The sequence below is a fragment of the Akebia trifoliata genome, chromosome 16 (assembly GCF_017979445.1).
Source record: "Akebia trifoliata isolate Shusen 1 chromosome 16, ASM1797944v1, whole genome shotgun sequence".
NCBI lineage: Eukaryota > Viridiplantae > Streptophyta > Magnoliopsida > Ranunculales > Lardizabalaceae > Akebia > Akebia trifoliata.
The window spans coordinates 2,945,589-2,966,915 of record NC_141390.1 but is presented as its reverse complement, the minus strand read 5'-3'; the positions used below and the strand labels follow the sequence as shown (position 1 = coordinate 2,966,915).

General features: G+C 34.6%; 1 protein-coding gene and 1 pseudogene across 2 annotated transcripts; both read left to right on the top strand.

The window, feature by feature from the left end:
- The first annotated feature begins 7,950 nt into the window (after positions 1–7,950).
- Positions 7,951–10,149, top strand: LOC147382269 (endochitinase EP3-like; annotated as a pseudogene). The gene is made up of 2 exons (XR_015173549.1): positions 7,951–8,421; positions 9,547–10,149. The product of XR_015173549.1 is annotated as an endochitinase EP3-like (transcript).
- A 7,932-nt stretch (positions 10,150–18,081) lies between these two features.
- LOC147382268 (endochitinase EP3-like) lies at positions 18,082–19,415 on the top strand. Its single transcript, XM_086428218.1, has 2 exons — positions 18,082–18,448; positions 18,784–19,415. Exons 1-2 carry the CDS (start codon positions 18,145–18,147, stop codon positions 19,191–19,193), a joined length of 714 nt encoding a protein of 237 aa, XP_086284344.1. The 5' UTR covers positions 18,082–18,144; the 3' UTR covers positions 19,194–19,415.
- The last annotated feature ends 1,912 nt before the right edge of the window (positions 19,416–21,327 follow it).

Here is a 21,327-nt window from a genome sequence, read left to right as displayed (position 1 = left end):
ATGTATCTTGTAGGTGACGCCAAGCTATGGTGGCGGACAAAGTACACCGAGATGGAAAGTGGCCAATGTTCCATCGATACATGGGAGGACCTCAAGAAAGAATTGAAGCACCAGTTCTTACCAGAGAACGTGGAGTTCATTGCCCGTAGAAAGTTAAGGCAACTCCAACATACAGGTACAGTTCATGAGTACGTCAAGCAATTTTCCACCTTGATGCTTGATATCCGTGATATGTCAGAGAAAGACAAGTTGTTCTCATTCTAAGAAGGACTCAAGCCTTGGGTTCAAACAGAGCTCCAACGGCAACGTGTGGAAGATCTTGCTTCTGCAATTGCAACAGTCGAGCAGTTGACTGATTATACTCCCGCGGGAGGGAGCAAACAGTATGTATATCTTCAGTCGAAGGGTTACTACCAGCAATCAGAGTACACGAAGAAGTCTTTGAATGACAAGAATAGAGGGCACAGAAAGAGTTCTAGTCCGGGTTCCTCACGGAACTCCTCTCCTTCACAGAGCAGAAGTACCTCGCCAGTCAAGCGTCGTCACAAGCAAGTATGCCTTTTGTGTGGTGGGCCTCACAAGACAATTAAGTGCCCACAGTGAGCCAAACTGACTGCACTTTTAGCTTCCCAAAGTGACCCTAGTCACGAAAGTACGAGTGGGAGAGATCATGAAGATTCTCCTCACATGGGAGCCTTGCATCTTTTGAATGCAATGAAGCAGACATCTAAGACTCAAAATAGTCAGAAACGGAAGGGTTTTATGTATGTCGATATTGAAGTTGGTGGGAAGACCACCCAGGCAATGGTTGATACAGGAGCAACGCACAGCTTCATTACCCCTGTAGAGGCGAAGCGTCTTAATATTCGATTAGATAAAAGTTCAAGCCATATGAAAGTTGTAAACTCCAAAGCCACTCCTATCCAAGGTTCGGCCAAGTCAGTGTCCATCAAGATAGGTACATGGAAGGGTAAGCTTGATTTACTCGCAGTTACGCTCGATGAGTTCAGAGTTGTCATTGGGATGGATTTCATGCGACAGAACAGGGTAGTACCGATGCCATTTGCCAACACCATGGTCATGCTAGGCGAATGTCCAAGCTTTGTTCCTATCTCCACAAGCAAGGAAGAAGGAAATTTGATTTCAGCCATTCAGTTGAAGAAAGGGTTAAAGAAAGGTAAGCAACCGTACATTGCTTCCTTGAGAGATGAAGCTGAAGAACATGACCATAGTTCAACTCCCACACAAATTACACAGGTTTTAACAGAAGTTGATGACGTGATAGCGAATGAGCTTCCGAAGACACTACAGCCACGTAGGTCAATAGATTATCAGAATGAATTGCTACCTGTTGCCACACTTCTTATAGAGAGGCCTTTCAGGATGAATCATCCAAGACTACCTGAGTTGAGCAAGCAGCAGTATGGGTCTTCACGACGTTATGTCGAGTATCGAGCATCGAAGAAGATCACCATCAAGAACAAGTACTCTATCTAGTAGAGTACCGAATTGCTTGGTAAGCTTGGGACAGTCAAGTATTCTACAAAGTTAGGTCAGAGATCAGGTTACTGTAAAATTCAAGTTACAGAAAAAGCCCCTCAGTTACTTCGTCAGAGAGTCAGCAAGAATTGGGATGTACCTCAGAGTATTGTCAGCGTTAGAGATTCAAGAGTCATAGGAAAGTTATGGGACGGACCGTGCAGATTACTTGGATTCCAACTTGATTTTTCGAGCAGTGTGCATCATCAATCAGTTTGGCCAACAGAGAATTCAGTTCTGTGTTGGAGAATTTTAGGCATCTTGCCAATGCCGATCATCAGAATTGGGCGAATTTGTTTAATTCAACCTTTCAGAAGAACTCTTCCTCCAACAAGAGTACTTTTGAACTTATATCAGGCCAACAATATTTAACTTCTCACATTATTATTTCAGGCTACATGAGACACAGTCCGAGGAAGTACAGGTTTGCTAAACTCTGGTTACCATACAGGTTACGCAGCATCTACTCTATCATCCATGCAAGAAGTCTCAAGCCGTACCATGCAGATCTAGGAGATCCCGCGCGCAGCATTCCAACACGTACATCTTCTCATTCAGTTTTTCAGCCAGAGCATGTTATCGACAAAGTTCTCGAAGACGTCATTTCAGCAGCAATTCCATCCAGCAACAGCAGCAGCAGCACGTGGAATACTTCGTCACACAGGACATGCTAGAATTTGAAGCTACACAGGAGAGTGCAAATAACCTACAATCTTTCAAGCAGCCGATTGAAGAGTTTGCCAGGTCAATGCGACGAGGACGTCTGCATAATAGGTGGGGGAGTCTGTAACGATCATATCATCTGTCACCTAGAGTTAGGTGTAAGCTCGCCCCGGAGCTACCCGGGAGCACCCATGTAACAATATGTAAGGCTCGTTATGAAGCCATGTCAGCCCCGTGCCAGGGCACACTTGTTAGCTTAGTGGCATTTTTGTAATAAGGAAGTATGACCGGCCTCTTCTTTTGATGTTTCCTTCTGGAAACCTGAGAAAGACTTAGCATATACTTTGTAGGAAGGGTGTCAGTGCTATCCCAATCCCCGGCCTACACCCACGTTGTTGAAGCCTAGCTCCGTGGAAGTCCCGCGTGTCATAGGATCATCTATTGCTTTATAACTCATCTATTGCTTTTGTAACGCGTTATCCCGTGTAATTCAATATTATATCAACAAAGTTGCCTCCGGGCTTTGCATCGTGTTGCCTCATTTACTTGTTTGCTAGCTACGTGTGTGTGGTGTACGATCATTTTACAGGCTTGCAAGTGGATTTGACCCCCTTGCGCCACACGATCTCGCTTCGAAAGAATAGGGCCGTGACATGAAGACAGGGCTAGTGACTGGAGTGAAGTTGTAACAAGGTAGTAGCCGTACTAGAAGATGCAAAGGGATCACCTCCATTTCAGGGAAAGCTAATGCTTAGTGGGAATTTTGGTTTTATATATATCTATATAAATGAAGTTATTGAGATTTATATGACTTGCATATTTCCTTGTAGATATACCACTATAAACTATATCCCATTCATTATGGCTACTATACATTGAGATTTTTCCCGGCTAAATGTCAAAATATAACACATTTCCCTCTATAATGAAATGAGTTTAAAGCTGATTGAAACCATGATTTTAAAAGTCGGTTTAGCGTCTCGTCTTGTCCATACTAGATACCGAGTCGTCTTGGATGAGTTTTCCGATATGTTTCTCGTTCCAAATTTTGAAAAATGAAGGTGAGGTCATAAATCTCGATCGAAAAATTGACTTATGCATCTGTCTCATCCATGCCTGATATCGAGACGACTTGGGCAAGACGTCTAGGTCTCAGACGAGTTTTGAAACCATGTTTGAAACCCATCCTATGTGATTGGAAATTTCAAAATCTAGGTGTATTTATAAGGAAAAAAAACTTTTTAAATAATATTTAAGAGTGTTATGCAGATGATTTTTTCCTTCAACTCTAGCACCTCAAAATTATCAATGAGCAATTCTTGATTTGTTAAGGCTATTTTCTTGATCATTTTCTATTGCTACTATCTTGAAGCATCAGTATGGTACTTATCAGAGAGTCTTCGATGTTTAAGTTGTAGCTTATTAATAGGAAGATGATGAGATAAAGGTTGAATGATACCGTTAATTTTTGTTTCCTTCATGCTTCAAAAAGCAATATTAAAATAAATTTACTTCTTTCTAGAATCACCTTCCTTAAATCATAATTTTAGTAGTTTTCTTACATCTTGGATTGGCAATTATTATATAAAAAATCCCAAGGATCCATGACTGTTAATATCCAATATTTTTCCTTCGTCAGTTATGTACACTCACAGTATAATGGAAAAACTGCCTTTGATTGATCAAGATTGATAAACTATGAAGTTTCAAATAGAGAAAAACAAAATAAAACACAAGAGATTTACAGGGATTGGAAAGATTGCCCAAGTCCACAGGTAATGATGAAAATTCTTTTTTTTTGAAAATTGTGAAAATATAAAACAATCTTAGGTTTCTGAACTTAGAATACATATTGGTGTCATAGGGCGAAACACACATTTAAAAAAAAATGAAAGTACCCCTAGAAGTTATAGGACACCCAAAAAAATTCCATTCCTCGAAACCCCACACACTCGACCGAAGATACATCCAAATATAACTCAAGTTAGGGTCATAAATCAACCTGCGAGACAATCAATTTTCTTACCTCCATTTTAAGGTACTATCTCTTTGAACCATCACAATGATGGTCCTTAAATCGGTCGGTCCTGCTCATTCAGCTTCCTCTGTGGGTTTATTGCAATGTGCAATCATCTTGACCACTCCTACCTCCCTTCCAGGCATTTTCCCTTACTCTTCCCTCTTTTTTTTTTTTTTTAATTCTATATCTTTTGACTCAAGGGTATTTTAATTTTTACTAGTCAAATAAGAGTTTAGGTGAAACATTTTGAAACATTTTTTTTTTTTTAGCTAAAATAAAAAAAAAAAAAAAATTCTGTATTTTAAGACCTAAAGTAGGTTAAAGAAAACAAAAACTAATTGCTAACCTTGCTTGGTTGGTCATCTCGCCCAACCTTTCTTTCCCTAACAATACATTTGGTTATCAAAAAAAGAACTAATTGTCGGGTCCTGGTTATCCCTTGAATTTTTTTTTTTTTTTGAGTTATTTATTTTTATAAAATAAGTAGCAACATAATCTGATGACCTCAGCACCTTTGTGTTTTCTTCATTATTATTTTTTTCATATTTCTAGTCTTTCTAATGAAATTTTTTCCAAGATATTATTCATCCTATTAACTCTTGGATATAAATATTTTGTTATTCATGTCTTTGGCTTCGTAGATAATATTTGTTGTGTCTAGAGGAATCGCAGACCTCTCTTACGATGCAGTGAGATATGCATGGCAAATTATGAATTGTGTTCTCACAACAAGTTACTCAGTATGTATCGTTTACATCCCGATACTATGATACTCAACTTCAAAATATACTTTTTCAACTCAATTGGTTTGTGAAATATTGATATTGGCTTATTGATTATTAAACACTCGAAATATTTAAACAAATGCAATTTTTAGGGGAAAGAGCTCACGATTCACAGCCTATTATTGTCCATTTTGGGTCTATTGTTCTTTTGTGGTAAATTGTATAGTCTTCAAAGGAATCTTCTTTGAGGACTTCGTTGATAGGTGGGATATGGTTTGTAATTTAGAGGAGGCCATCTCGTCCCCTTTTTAATAAAATTTTAACTTATAAAAATAAAATATTGTTGACACATTTGGGTGCTTTCTATTTATCATGTATATCCAAGAAATTAGAACATGAATGATAGTATGCGTAACATTCTAAAATGTTTAGATTAATCCAAGTTTAGTTAACACACGTTTAGTTGTGCAGCTTATTATGAGCTACATGATTAAATGAGGTATCTCTCTAATAAATTGGAAAAATGTAAGGCTTCTCATAGTTTCAGTTGTTACTGTTCACAGTTGAGCCAATGGGACTACCTTTTTAAGCCAATCAAAATTGTTTTGTGCTACATAATTTAACATTTGATGGACTTTTTAAGAATGTTTTGTACTACTTAGAGTTAGAGGCATGTTTGTTTGTTATTAATTATTGTTTCTCAACTATAGGAAACAATTGGTAAAGAATATTTAATAATATATTTAATATATTATTAATATAATTACCGGCGGCTCCCAGAAAATACCGTTAATATGATCCATTATAGGCGGTTTAGACAAGCGCCTCTGATACATTATTTACCTGCGATTTCAAAAAAATGCCGTTAATAGAATATATTACCGACAGTTTATAAAGTGCCACTAAAACGGTATTTAACAACGGTTTCCATGAAATGCCGTAAATATGATATATTACCAGTAGTTTTTAAAGCACCTCTAATACATTATTACAGTGGCAGTTTTCAATAAACACTATTTATATTATATATTGCCGGCCGTTTATAACCGCCAGTAATAGAAAAATACACATGGACCAAGATTTGTATCAGTATTTCATAATCGCCGGTAATTGATAATAAAACCGCTGAAAAAAATATATTATTGCTGGCGGTTCTATAACCGCCGTTTAAGCGCCACTATAATTTTCCTCGATGCTATAATTGCTAGTTAAACGCTAACCGCCATTGATATATAATACCGACGCTTCTTTATAATATGGCGGCGATTTGAAAACACCGGTGAAGACCGTTTATTTTGTAGTGTACTTAACCAAATAAGATTTTGAAATATTTACGTACTTAGATAAATTTTAGTTAATTTGTAAAACTTTTGACGTGAATTTAGCTTTATACCCACCGATTTCTAAAAAAATTTACATAACTGATATTTTAAAATCAAATGGTTTCAAATGTAAATTCACTACAAAAATTTTCACACGAATAATAAAGTTATCTAATTAGAGCAAAAATTTTATCTATTTCTATATTTTCACTAACTTAGTGAACACCACGTGAAAAAGGGGTAAATTCAACACCAAGATCAGTCGAATTTAACCCTTTTCAAATAGTGTTTAAAAGAATTGTATCGAATTTACCCTTTTTTTAACACAGCGGAAGATTAGAAAAAAATATTGAATTCCTCCAATCTTTATTGGACATCTAATTGGTTTGAATATGGGATTAGTAAGGTTTTGGGTGAACCTCCATTTTGTGAGCTAAAAATGAGTTATTTATCCATTCTCAGGACCTTGGATCAAGCTCAAAAATCTTCTGAATTTGAGTTTTTCCATGAAACCTAGAAGCCTGTGATGTTGGATTGCCAATTTGATAATTTATGTCGGTCGTTGATTGCCAATTTGATAATTTATGTCGGTCCAACTACCTTTACTAAGATTTCAAATCATACTAAGTTAGTCATGTTATCCAATAAAGGTAAAATACTATGAGGGCAGTCTCGGGATACCCTTATTCTTCTTCCTTTTTTTTTTTTGTTTTTTAAATATTCACGTCTTGGTAATTAAAATGAACAATTAGCCGGAATCGTAAATAAGTGAAAAATTGGCCACGTTCACATAAATATCTCTAAGGTTTTTATCTGATCAATGGAAGCTTTTCCCTCTCAAACATTCCTTAGGGCTCTTGGCTTCCTCATTCTGTCTCCTGGCCAAATGGTTGGGAACATTGACCAGTTTGTCAACAAAATTGACTCTAGAAAAAATACATCCCCTTAAGATGTGGTATCTCGAGCGGTACCTAATCAAGTCTAGTCATTTTTTTTATAAGTAAAATTTGGTTAAAAAGAACTAGTCAAGATGACCATCAAGAAATAATAAAGCCTTGTCATTGTTTTTCTCTCTTTTTGTCTCAAGATGGACCCTACATCATGAATCTTCCATACATGGACAAAATTTAGTTTAATATCCACTTGAATTATTTGGAAATTGGGAGTTTATATCCGATCCTTCCCTAGGCTTTCGTGTTCCTCTGATATTTCGTGTTAACTTTGAAATAAATACCATTTTAAAATTAAATTTTGTAACCTACATATTTTGTAAGCTACTAAAATATTTTGAAAAGAAATTTACAGTAAAAATACTGTAACCCATCAATAAAAATTTGCATTCCTAACGTACTTGGTTGTCCCACCGTAAATCGTAATAAATTTTTGTTGGGTGTTTTATTGCAATCTATCGAGTGTTAATCTTTGCAAATATATATATAAAACTTTCCCATATATATAAATGTATCAAAAATCTATAAGCAAACAAACGCCGATGGCAAACATTATCTGTTGTTAGGCAGGAATATCTGTACATGAATGGCTCCACAGCCAAATTTGACTTTAAATTTTGAATATTCAAACCCAAAGTAGACACGTATGGTTGCCTTATTCAACAATCTTAACTCCATCACTAACTACTTTTTCCTCCAAACAAAACTATAAATACCTCTCAACCTTTTACCACATTCTCATAACCAATTGTTCTCAATCTTCCTCCAAAACCCTATTAGTATTGCTCAAAAAAACAAAAAAATGGCATCCCCCTCTGCCATGAAGACCTTACTTATAACCCTAATTTCCATAGGAATTTTTGTTACCATTCTGTCGGAATCCGTTGTGGGGCAGAATTGTGGCTGTGCTCCAGGTTTATGTTGCAGTAAATTCGGGTATTGTGGTACTGGCCCCGAATATTGTGGCACCAGCAGCCCGCCTGCCACCAACGGTGGCTCGGTTGCTGACATTGTAACACCAGGGTTCTTTAATGGGATTATTAATTAGGCTGCTGCTGGGTGCGCGGGCAAGAACTTCTACTCACGGGACGGGTTCATCCAAGCCCTAAAGTCGTACCCTAGTTTTGGTACAGTAGGGTCCCAAGATGTCTCAAAACGCGAGATTGCAGCTTTCTTTGCTCATGTCACCCATGAGACTGGACGTAAGTATATGGTCATAATTTTTTTTTTCCTTACTTATATGGATGGGGATCGAGTGACTCACAAAAATACACGCAATCTCAACCGTTACATTACAAAATTAAATTATAAATCCTAACTATATGATTTCATGTTTCGACCATTAGAGATTGCGTGCTTATTAGGAGTCAATGGAACCCAACCATTTTCTTTAATGATCAAACCAAATGTTTAAAAGGGTACATTATATGGATATAAGTAAATGTATTACATTGCAATATTTGTTACCCACATAAAATATAGATTTTGTGACCGAGTCTACTACAATCCACCTTAAAGATAGTTATTTAAATATAAATATCTAATATTAAACAATTTGACTCATTCGAGACAGAGATAATCTAATTTAAAACTACGTTTAAAACAAACATTAGATAATCGATCAAATTACTCAATAGTGTTCCCAATCCCACTCGATGTATTTCTATGTTGACTTGGGTGTATCTATTTCCTACTTGAATGACTAAGTCCACTTGAAAATTAACTAAGTCAACTCATTTAAGATTCATAAGTTGACTCATTTGAGTTTTGAGTCGACTCTATGAGTTTTAAACATAATTTTATGGGGGTAAATTACATTTTCACACCCTATAGTTTGGTGTAATTCTATATTAACCCCTTAAAGAGTCATTTCAAAAAATCTTACTTTTTTTTATAAACAAAAATATCCGGAAGCAAATCCTCGATATAACACTGTTTCTTTGGCATGTATAGCATAGATCAAATAATTGAAAGAATATCACATCAGCCATACACTTAGATCCCATTATTAAAGTATTGGCTGTTCAGTAGTCATTCATTTTCAAAGACATGGATCTAAAGGAAAAAATTATTTTTTGAGATATTTTTTTTAAATCAGATCGAAATCATAATCACGAGAGCTTGAGACGTTAGTTTTTTTATATTCCAAGATAGCTCTCTCTCCTCCATTGACGTGAAAATATATGGGAACTATAGATGCTTTTAATCGAATAAGTCAAACCAAAGGGGTAAAGTGTAATTTACCCTAATTTATGATAAGTTGGCCCCAAAAACAATCACTTTTTGCTAAACGACTAAAATACCATTTAATTATCTTGCTTGTACAGACTTTTGCTACATAGAAGAGATAGATGGTGCATCTAAGAACTACTGTGATCCGAAAAATACTCAGTACCCATGTGTAGCCGGAAAGAGTTACCACGGTCGAGGACCGCTTCAACTCACATGGAACTACAACTATGGTGCGGCAGGAAACACCATTGGATTCAATGGCCTAAATGCTCCAGAAACCGTGGCCAATGATCCCATCGTGTCGTTCAAGACTGCCTTGTGGTTTTGGATGAACAATGTTCATTCAAGCATAACATCGGGCCAAGGATTCGGTGCTACAATTCTAGCGATCAATGGGGCTATTGAATGTAACGGCGGAAACCCTGGAGCTGTTGATGCAAGGGTTCGATACTTTACCGATTATTGTAACCAGTTCGGTGTGTCACCGGGTGACAACCTTAGATGCTAGAAGTATAGCAAATCGATAGGACCGGCCATCTAATTAAGTAATAGTTTTTCTTAATTTATGGAGTATGAAAATGCATTAGAAGGATTTAAAGGGCAATATATATGTAATAAAAGTTGAGCTGGCAAGAAAGTACCGACAATAATGTCTTCATCCAAGAAATATTAATGAAAGATGGTTTGAAATTTAATAACATGCATTGACTCTTTCATGTATCATTATTTCTTGAAAATGCACAATGGGTATGTATGATATGGCATGGAATTCATTTTAAATGTAATATGACTACGTCAAGAAAATAAAATGAAAAAAATAATTAATGAGGAAAAATGATATCGTTGATAGATACCACTTAGGGTGTCAATGGGTACCCAATTACCTGTTTACCCAAAACGATTAATATGTTTTGGGTCCACTATGAGAGACGTGACTAATTTTCAGCTCGGGTATGGGTAATAATTTTAAAGATCCATTAAGAACCACTTCTCCATCGGGTACCCCATTAGATAAATTGCCCCATTAGGTAATTATTTGAAATGATATTTATATTTATTATTTAATAGTAAAATTAATTAATAGTAATTTATAATTATGAAGAGATATTTCAATGTTTAATAATTTCTCAAACAGATAACTCAATTCTCAACCTTTTCTATTTTCTAAACCTCTATCTTTAATTCCCTCTGTCCTTCTCAAGTTTCGACTTCAAAGAAGAATAGAATTGCACTCACAATCTTTTTAATTAAAAATTAAAACACTCTATTCAAAGTTCAATAATACAAACAAATATAAGAGTTTGACTAATCCTACTGAGTTAGTAATGATTTCACCTTTACCAAGGTTCCTTGGTCTCAACTTGTCTGATAAAAAAATATGATTCGTTGACTTAGAGTCGTAGAGGACAAATTAAATTCTATGAACTTTAAAAAAAGTATATTCAAAAATATTTAGGTGTAAGTTTGGTAGTCGTCCATTCTCAAAACCTTGGGTCAAGCACAATATATATATATATATATTGTGTTCTTGGTGAAGTTTTGAGGGCTGTGGTGTTGGATTGCTAATGTGGTAATCTATTTGAATAAAACAACTCTTAGAAATTAAGTCAAATTAATTTTTCTTTTTATTAACGGGTATCCAATGGGTATCGGGTACTTGTTGGGTGGTTCTGGTTCTAAGGATCTCATACCTGAAATCAGAACCAAAACCGATGTTCAAGTTCGGATCCGATTCTAGGTATACATGGAACCAACCCCCACCTAGGAAAATGTTGAAAGGAGAGTAGGTTTTCTGATTTGGAGGTGGGGAGAATCTTGAAAGAATAACATTAGGAAGTGGGATAATAATTTTCATGGGGCCACGGGTGTAATATTTCTGTTTTGGTAGGAAAATGATTTTTAGGGAACATGCTATTGCACTTGAAAAAGTCATATTTTCTAGGGATAATCGCATTTTCCAAGGGAAATCGTTGTTTCTTTCATTTTTCATGTGCAATCATACAGACCTTAATTGAAGATGTATAGATTAATTCATCATTAAATCTGAACAATTTTCCTTAGAGTTCAAGCAAAAGTGCTTTGGTTTTTTTTTTTTTTTTTTTTTTTTTATAGATATAATCTAATATTTTATATTGTGGGAGGTAATTACTAATGGATAAAGTAGTTATATCTAATTGACTAAAGATTTGAAATATATGACTATTAAAAAAGAGCGGAATATGTAATGAAAGTTGTTTTAGTAGAGAATTAATTAATAACAATAATGTCTTCATTTGATTAAGAGGGCAGATAATATGACACGGTTTTGACACACCCTTGATGTGTTTGCTCACAGGCCAATAAATATTTGACATGTGGCATGAATGATATCGCAATAAAGAGATTCTCTTTCTTGCTCGCTGCCCACATATTTATTTTTTAAATTTCAAATCTTAAAAAAGGCTGTTGGGCCCACATTATTTATCACATTTACAATCCAACAACACAGCCTCGTAAATTTCATGAAAATATTCATATTAAAAAAATATTATTTTTCGAGCTTGATCCAAAGTGTTAAAAATAGACGGCTAGTGAGCACCCAAATTTAAAAATAAAATTCAATAGTGAAAAATAACTATTTTTTTAAAGTTCATATAACTTTATCCTCTACAAATCCATTGCATCAGGTCATGTTTATGAATGTCACAAGGTAATCAGATCAGATTAGAAAGGTTTTTTTTTTTTTTTTTTTTTTTTCACTATGGTCAAGAGAGAGAAAATGGCATCAGAGGCATTAGTAAAAAACTGCATCATATTATCAAAATTATTTCATTAAAGATGATTGCCATTTTAATGTGATATCCTACTATATGCAGAAGGTACACATTTTAATGAAATAAGGTATGAAATTTAAATTAGTGGAAATCAATGAATCGACATATATTTATTGTTGCATGTATGATTATAGGGAATTCGTTTTCAATGAAATTTGAACTATTAGGGAAAGTAGTAATTGGGAAAATGAATTGAGATATTTACGAAAATGTGACTAATATTTGATGGAATTACGATTCCAGCTCACTGTTTATTTTAATTACCAAAACGTGAACAGTAACAATATCGAAGCAGGTTTTAAAGTGAAAATTTCACACGTTTCACTACTTTTAGCAAAATTGTCACTATACAAACCAGCGAGTTTGTCACTTTAAATCTGCGATAACATCACTTGTAAAATCTATGATTTCGCACCTTCAGATTTTGATAATTAAAATGAACAGTCAGCGAAAATCATAATTTTGGCAAATTTGGCTCACGAAATGGTAATTTTCTCAAATGAAGTCTTATTTGCACCTATAAGAAAGTGTAAGAGGCGATTGAGGGTAATCATGAGAGAATATTATGAGGAGGTGGGAAAATGATTTTTCCAGGGAATGGAGTCGGAAACAATTATCTCATCAAGGGTGGAAAATCTCTTTGGGAGAGAAAATATGCAATTATACATATGAAGATCACTTTTTTTTTAGGAATTTTTTTTTTCCTTCATTTTCCATGCATAAATTATGTAAATCAAAGGAAATATGCATATTTCACTTCATCATCAAATCTAAAAAATTCATGTTTAAGATTTCAAAAGAAAAAATAAAATGATTAATTAAGAAAACATCTAGTATGTAAATTATCTTGTTACACGTATGAGATTATTCTCCTATCATTATTCTTACTTGTATGTATTATGTTTGATTAATCCAATGCAATGAAATTAATCAAAATGCCATTTTAAGAATATTAAACAAAAATACATTTTTAGAAAGTACTATAATATTTAATATTGTGAGGTAATTGATTTAGCGGTAGCATTATTATAATATGATTCACAAATAGAATTAGCTAACTATATATATAGACATATCACTATAAACCATATCCTATTTATTATTGCTACCATACATTGAGATGTTCTAGACACTATCAAAATATAGAGTCGTAATAAAATTACTCCCCCATGTGGCATACTCAATCAACTCCTATAAGGTGACATGTGCTAAAACCGTTCTGTACTCCTTAAGATACATAACTACACATATTTATGGGGATGTGCAGTTGTGTATCCATAGGAGTACAAATTTATGATTCCAACACATGTCACGTCAGGGGAATCGATTTAGTATGTCATGTGGGGGATTCATTTAATCATTACTCCAAAATATAACATAACATCTCCCACAATAATGAAATAAGTATAAAGCCGGTTGAAACCTGTTGAGTTTAGTCCAACATCGGGCACTCAGTGTCTTGTCTCTCTCCTTATATGCTCCTAAGCCTCTCCATTCATTGCAAATTGATTTTGAGTTGGACCCTCAAATTTATTATGGTATTAGAGCGGGCCCTTCTCTCTTTCACATCACTCAGTTCATATCTTCACGTGCTTTGACCCATTCCGGCCCACACGTTCAGGGCATGTTGTGTTTAGTCTCACATCGGAGACTCATTGCCTTGTCTCTCTCCTTATAAGCTCCTGGGATTCTCCCTTATTTCTAATTGGTTTTGAGTTGGACCCCCAAATTTATCAAAACCCAACCTGTATAATTGCAAATTCGAAAATCGAAGTTTATTTATAAGGAAAAAAAAACAACATTTTAAATAATTATTAAGGGTGTTGTGCAAGTAATTTTTTCCTTCAACTCCAACACCTCAAGATCATCAATGAGCAATTCTTTATTTGTTGATGTTGCTTTGTCAATCATTTTGTATTACTACCATCTTGGAGCATTAGTATGTTTCTTATCAAGAAGTCATCAATGCTTAAGTTGTAGCTTATAAATAGGAAGATGAAGAGATAAAAGTCGAACGATACCATTATTTTTTGTTTCCTTCACACTTCAAAAAGCAATATTAAAATAAAATTTACTTATTCCAAGAATCACCTTCCTTAAATTATAAGTGTAGTAGTTTTCTTACACCTTGGGATTCTCTAATTATTATATAAAGTATCCCAAGGATCCATGACTTTTAATATCAAGTATTTTTGCCATCGTGAGTTATGCATGCCCACAATATATCGGAAAAACTCCCTTTGATCAATCAAGATAGATAAACTATGAGGTTTCAAATAGAGATAAACAAAATAGAAAATAAGAGATACGGGATTTGGAAAAATTGCCTACGTCGACGGGTGACGATGATAATTCTTTAGTTTTGAAAATTGTAAAAATATAAAACAATTTAATTAGGTTTCTAAACTTGGAATACACATGGCGTCATATGATGAAACACAAATTTTTTAAAGATAAAAATACCCCATGAAATTGTACAGAAGCCCAAAAAAATCCCAATCCTAAGCCCTCAATACCCTACACTCCCGACCAAAGTTACATCCAAATATAACTCAAGTTACGGTCATAAATCAACACGCAAAACAATCAATTTTTCGTACCTCCATTTTGAAATACATCGATTTGAACCATCACAATGATGATCCTTAAATCATTACATTGGTGGGTCATGCCCATTCGACTTCCTCTATGGATTTATTACGACGTGCAATCATCTTGACCACTCCTGCCTCCACTCAGGCATTTTCACTTACTCTTCCTTTTTTTTCTTCTCAATTCTATACCTTTAGACAAAGGGTATTTTAATACGGAGGACACCTTGACGTGGTGGCGTGCATATGTCCGTAGATGCGTTTTACTCGTATCTTGGAAAACACATTTACAGCCATGCGCGCGCCACCATGTCAAGATGTACCCTGCGTGTTCCCCACTTAGGTCACTCCAGCATTAATCTTTAATTTTTATAAGTCAAATAAAGAGTTTTGATAAAATTATTTAAGCAAATAAGATTTTCAATATTTACGTACTTAGATAATTGTTAGCGCATTTGTAAAACTTTTGTAATGAATTTAGCTTTATACCCATCCGTTTTCTAAAAAATTACACAATTGATATTTTAAAATCAATAGGTACAAAGGTAAATTCACTATAAAAAATTTCACACAGCTAACATAGTTGTGTAACAAGAGAATTTTTTTTAATCTGTTTCTATGTTTTTGTCCGTTGAATGTAACCCTTTTTTCATGTAGTGTTTGAAAGAATAGTATCAAATTTACACCTTTTTTCCATATAGTGAAAGATTAGAAAAAACATCGAATTCCTCCAATCTTTATTGGACATCTAATCGGTTTGAATATGGGACTAGTAAGGTTGTTATCTGGTCAATGGAAGACTAGTATGGTTGTTATCTTGTCAACAAAATTCTTGAGAAAATTGACTCCAGGAAAAATACATCCCCACAAGATGTGGTGTCTCGATCGGTACCTAATCATTTTTTTATGTTAAATTTCATTAAAAAGAATTGGTTAGGATGACCATCAAGAAACAATCAAACCTAATCGTGATTGTCATGACTTGTGACGTTATTTTCTCTCTTTTTATCCCAAGATGGAACCTTCCTCGGGCTTTCGTGTTAACAATGAAATAAATCCCATTTTAAAATTAAATTTTGTAACTTACGTATTTTGTATCCTACTAAAATATTGTGAATAGAAATTTACAGTAAAAATACTATAACCCATCAATAAAAATTTGCATTCATAATGTACTTAGTTGTCCCTCCGTAAATCATAGTAAAATTTTGTTGGGTATTTTATCATACTCTATCGAGTGCTAATCGATGCAAATATGTATATATGCTCTCAAGATTTTCCTTGAGAAATTATTTAAATCTTTCCCATACAAAGCAAGGATTTACCATTTTTAAAATCATGTATACTTATCACAAATTTGATTTTATAAAATATAAATGTATCTGGTTATTATGCAACATTTGTAGCATTTTTTTTTTTCATAAAATGAACAATTAGCCAGAATCATAAATAAGAGAAAAGTCGGTCATTTTTATCTGGTCAATGGAAGACAATCTTTCCCTCTCAAACACTCCTTATTGCTCTTGGCTGCTTCATTCTGTCTCCAGGCCAACATTTACCAGTTTGTCAACAAAATTGACTCTAGAAAAATACATCCCCTCAAGATGTAGTATCTCGACCGTTACCTAATCAAGCCTAATCATTTTTCTATAAGTAAAATTTTATTAAAAAGAACTAGTCAAGATGTCCATCAAGAAATAATCAAGCCTTGTCATTGTCGCGACATTATTTTCTCTCTTTTTGTCTCATGATGGACCTCTACACCATATGGGTCAGGATCAAGGGACATATGAAAAAACATATGTAAAAACAATGTAACATTAATAAATTTTCAAAATATAGGTTAGAAGTTTTGGATTGAGCTGATTTTTTGTGAGGATGATCTCTATGATTGGAAGATCATTCAAAAAAAAAAAAAAAAAAAAAAACCAGTCCAATCTGAAACTTCTAACTCCATTAAAAGTGATTTAGAAAGTGGATCGTTGAATTTTTAACAATTTTTGTCAATAATTTGTAAATCACTTTTGATGGATTTAGAAATTTCAGATTGAGCTGATTTTTTGTGAGGATGATCTTCTTATCATAGTGACCATCCTCGCAAAAAATCAGTTCAATCCAAAATCTCTAACCCATATTTTGAAAAATCATTTTTTTACATATCCCTTGGACCGCCTCTCTCCATATATATATATATATATATATATATATATATATATATATATATATATATATGGGTCCCGTTCAGCACCCTAAGCTTTACCACACACTTTAACAAACGTGTTTTGTCTTACATGGGTTAGAAGTTTTGGAATGGACTGATTTTTGGTGAGGATGATCTCTATGGTGAGGAGATCATCCTCACCAAAAATCAGCTCATTCCAAAACCTCTAACCCCATCAAAAATGATTTACAAAAAATGGACGGTCCACGATTTTTCAACGTGTAAACATGGGGCTAAACATTTCGGAATGGGCTGATTTTTGGGGAGGATGATCTTCTAATCATAGAGATCATCCTCACCAAAAATCAGCCCATTCCAAAACTTCTAACCCATGTAAGACAAAAAACGTTTGTTAAAGTGTGTGGTAAAACTTAGGGTGCTGAACATTTCCCTATATATATATATATATATATATATATATATATATATATTTATATATATATATATAGGGAAATGTTCAGCACCCAAGTATTTACCCAACCATTTGCCCAACATGTTTTGCCAAACCAGAGAGATCATCCTCACCAAAAATCAGCCCATTTCAAAACTTCTAACCCCATCACAAATGACTTACAAAAAATGGACGGTCCACAATTTTTCTACTTGTAAATATGGGGTTTACCGATCTCTAAGATTTTCCCCCCTCTTATTTGATGGAGTCCTCAACTATATGATTGGCTTCTAGAAAAAGTCCACGATATTATTGAACATAAATGAATCTTATTAAACATTTGTTCCTCTTTTCTATCCAATAACAAAGTGACACGCATACAAAGATAAAAGTAGGCAAACAGACTATGTAAGCAAAAAATTTTATCTTGGTAGATCTGGACTGCTAATAGATGGTTCCACATGCATCCAAATTTGAAAATTCAAAGTGTTATTAAACGCGTATTATACGTACGTTGTCCCAGTCAACACTCTTGACTTTAGAACCACCTCTTTTAATTCAAACCTTAAATATCTCTCCCTCCATACAACAGTATAAATACTTCCCAACCGTATACCCTATTCTCATAACAACTTATTTTCATTCTTCCTCCAAAACCCCATTATTATTACTCAAAAATGATATCACCTTCTACCATGAAGACCTTTCTAACCCTAATTTCCATCGTAATTCTGATCACAATTCTTTCGGAATCTGTTGTGGGTCAGAATGGTGGCTCGGTTGCTGACATTGTAACCCAAGGGTTCTTTGATGGGATTATTAATAAAGCAGATGGAGGGTGTGCAGGCAAAAACTTCTATTCACGAGACAGATTCCTTCAAGCCCTGAATTCGTACCCTCAGTTTGGTACTGTTGGATCCCAAGATGACTCAAAACGGGAGATCGCAGCTTTCTTTGCCCATGTCACACATGAGACTGGACGTAAGTTTACGATCATAACTTTTCCTTTTTTCTTAACAAAACACGTAATGTCAACTGTTGAAATGTGAAATCCAACAGATAAGATTTATCTTAGGGGTACGTGCTATATTCTCATGATGTACATTTCAACGGTTGGGATTTCGCATTTTTTCACGAGACAACGGATCAAAACTTATTAGATATAATAGCAAATTACGACTAAATCAACTCCAAATTTAATTGAGTCAACTAAGCCAAGTTACAAGTCGGGTCAACTGATGAATTTTAAACATAGCTTATGATTTTAATGACCTTTGGATAACTAAACTATCCCTTTAACTGTTTTGCTTGTACAGACTTTTGTTACATAGAAGAGATAGATGGTCCCTCTAAGGACTACTGTGATGAGACCAATACACAGTACCCATGTGTGGCTGGCAAGGGATACTATGGCCGAGGACCGATTCAAATCTCATGGAACTACAACTATGGCCCAGCCGGAAATAGCATTGGATTCGATGGCCTAAATGCTCCAGAAACCGTAGCCAATGATCCCGTTGTGTCATTCAAGACTGCTTTGTGGTTTTGGATGAACAATGTCCATTCGATCATAACATCGAACCAAGGGTTTGGTGCCACAATCCGAGCAATCAACGGTGGTGAATGTAATGGTGGAAACTCTGGAGCTATTGAAGCAAGGGTTGGGTACTACACCGATTATTGTAACCAACTGGGTGTGTCACCAGGTGACAACCTCAGATGCTAGAGCTATAGCAAAATGATTATCTAAATATTGGTTCTTCTTTATGATGTATGAGAATAAATTACAAGGAAATAAAGAGCTGAATATGTAGTGAAAGTTGTTTTGGCGAAGAAGTAATTAATAACAATAATGTCTTTCATTTGGTTAAATGTGATAGCCATTTTAATGTGATATCCTACTATATGTAAAAGACACATTTTAATGAAATAAGGTTTGAAATTTAAATTAGTGCAAATCGATGAATCGACCTATATTTACACTTGCATATATGATTATAGGGAATTCATTTTCGATGGTTTTTGAACTCCTAGGGAAAATAGTAATGGGAAAATGGATTGAAATATTTATGAAAATGTGACAACTTTTGATGAAATTACGATTCCAACTAATTATTCATTGTAATTACCAAAATGTAAACAATAAAAGTATCAGAGGCTTTAAAGTTGTAGACACCCCAATTTGAATGGGCCTGGTGCAAAAAAGGCTCAAAAAATATATTTTTTAAAATCAAAATGGGTTTACAGCCTGAACCCTCTAAAATCGCTTTTATTCAAAATAAAGGATCCTCAATGCCCAATTGACCAAAAGGTCCACCATGAAACCCATTAAATTCAATCCTTAAGCTCATTTCTAAACTCCCAAAGCCATTTTCCTTAAAGCTCACTAACCTCCTAAAACCACACTAAATCCAAATCCAATCAATTTCCAACCTCACCCTAACCTAAACCTAAACCGAACTCAATCTAATCCCATGGTTCTAATCAATTTCCAAACTAATCCTAACCCATACCCAAACCCAAACCCAAACCTAAGCTTAACCTAACCAAAACTACTAACAAATCATAAACCCAACATACAAAAAAGCCCACCCATATCCATGGTCTTAACTAATCAACATAAAAAGTCAATGATCAACAAGAGGGGCACATGTCACCACCACAATCAACTTCTAAAAAGAAATCATTCTCATCATCTCCATCACTATTCCCACACCCTATGTCATAAACTACCCTCATCATTTTCTCTAAACCCTTATCACAAGCAACACCCACACCTCTTCACCTTAATCAAGTCACCTAATCGACACCCTCATACAACTTTTGTCATGTGTCACCATTTCCTCCACCCTTAAAAAATATTAACACCTACCCTCCTTATATAATAAATCTTCTAACCAATACCCACACCCCTAAACCTTACCTAACACTCAACTCATATAGGTTGAAAGATCCAACCCACTTGAGTAAAAAATAACTCACATCATTTTTCATATCTACCCCTCCTATAAACTCAAATTCCCTACACCTCATCCATAAGCTTTATGTCATTGTTCATCATTTGATAATTTCACCCCATCTTACCCCAAAAGTCACCTCATGGTTATATAAAAATCCATCAATTTGTCACAAATCCCCAATACTTGAACCCTCTCTTAAGTTTTAACACTCTCATTTCTAAATCTCTCATCTCTCTCAACTTTAAGATCTCACTCGCCTCTCAACTCTCATTCAATCTCCCTAAAACGCCACTAAATTTCCTATTCAACTTCATAAAATAACCTCCCGCAACACCTTAATCCATACATTAAAATGCATCTCCACTTCACTATCAAAATTCAAAAATTCAAAGCTAATAAACTAATATTTTTAAAATCAAGAAGATAACACAAAAAAGAAGATTGCATCAGGAACAAAGTAGGGTGGGAACAAAAAAGAAATATTAGATAGTTTCGAGAGTGGATCATTGATCTTGTTGCTATAAATTTGGCATAGATGACATTTTTAGACATGTTGATAACAATTACTTTCCATAGTCATCCAATAGTATCTCATTCTCATGATCTTCTTGGCGTGTATTTGACTATCAATATGGGATCCATAGACTCCATCATGTATAGTCTCAATCAGTCACTTAACTTCTATTTCTACTACACATTGAAAAAGGATCTCATGGTGCGAATTTTTGTATAGAATTTTGTTACTTAGAAAGAGTTGTCCTATCAATTTTTGGATGACTCTCCGATCATTATGTGTTGCATCTGGCAGGAAAATTTGATCTTCTATGTATGTCTTAATGTCCGAGTACCATGGTTTTTCTTCAGGCTCTTATACTTTTATTAATAAACAGTAACTCGACT

Coding starts and splice junctions, on each gene's coding strand:
- LOC147382268 (XM_086428218.1), top strand. CDS start 18,145: ATGATATCACCTTCTACCATGAAGACCTTTCTAACCCTAATTTCCATC. Junction 18,449..18,783: donor TGTCACACATGAGACTGGAC/GTAAGTTTACGA, acceptor TTGCTTGTACAG/ACTTTTGTTACATAGAAGAG.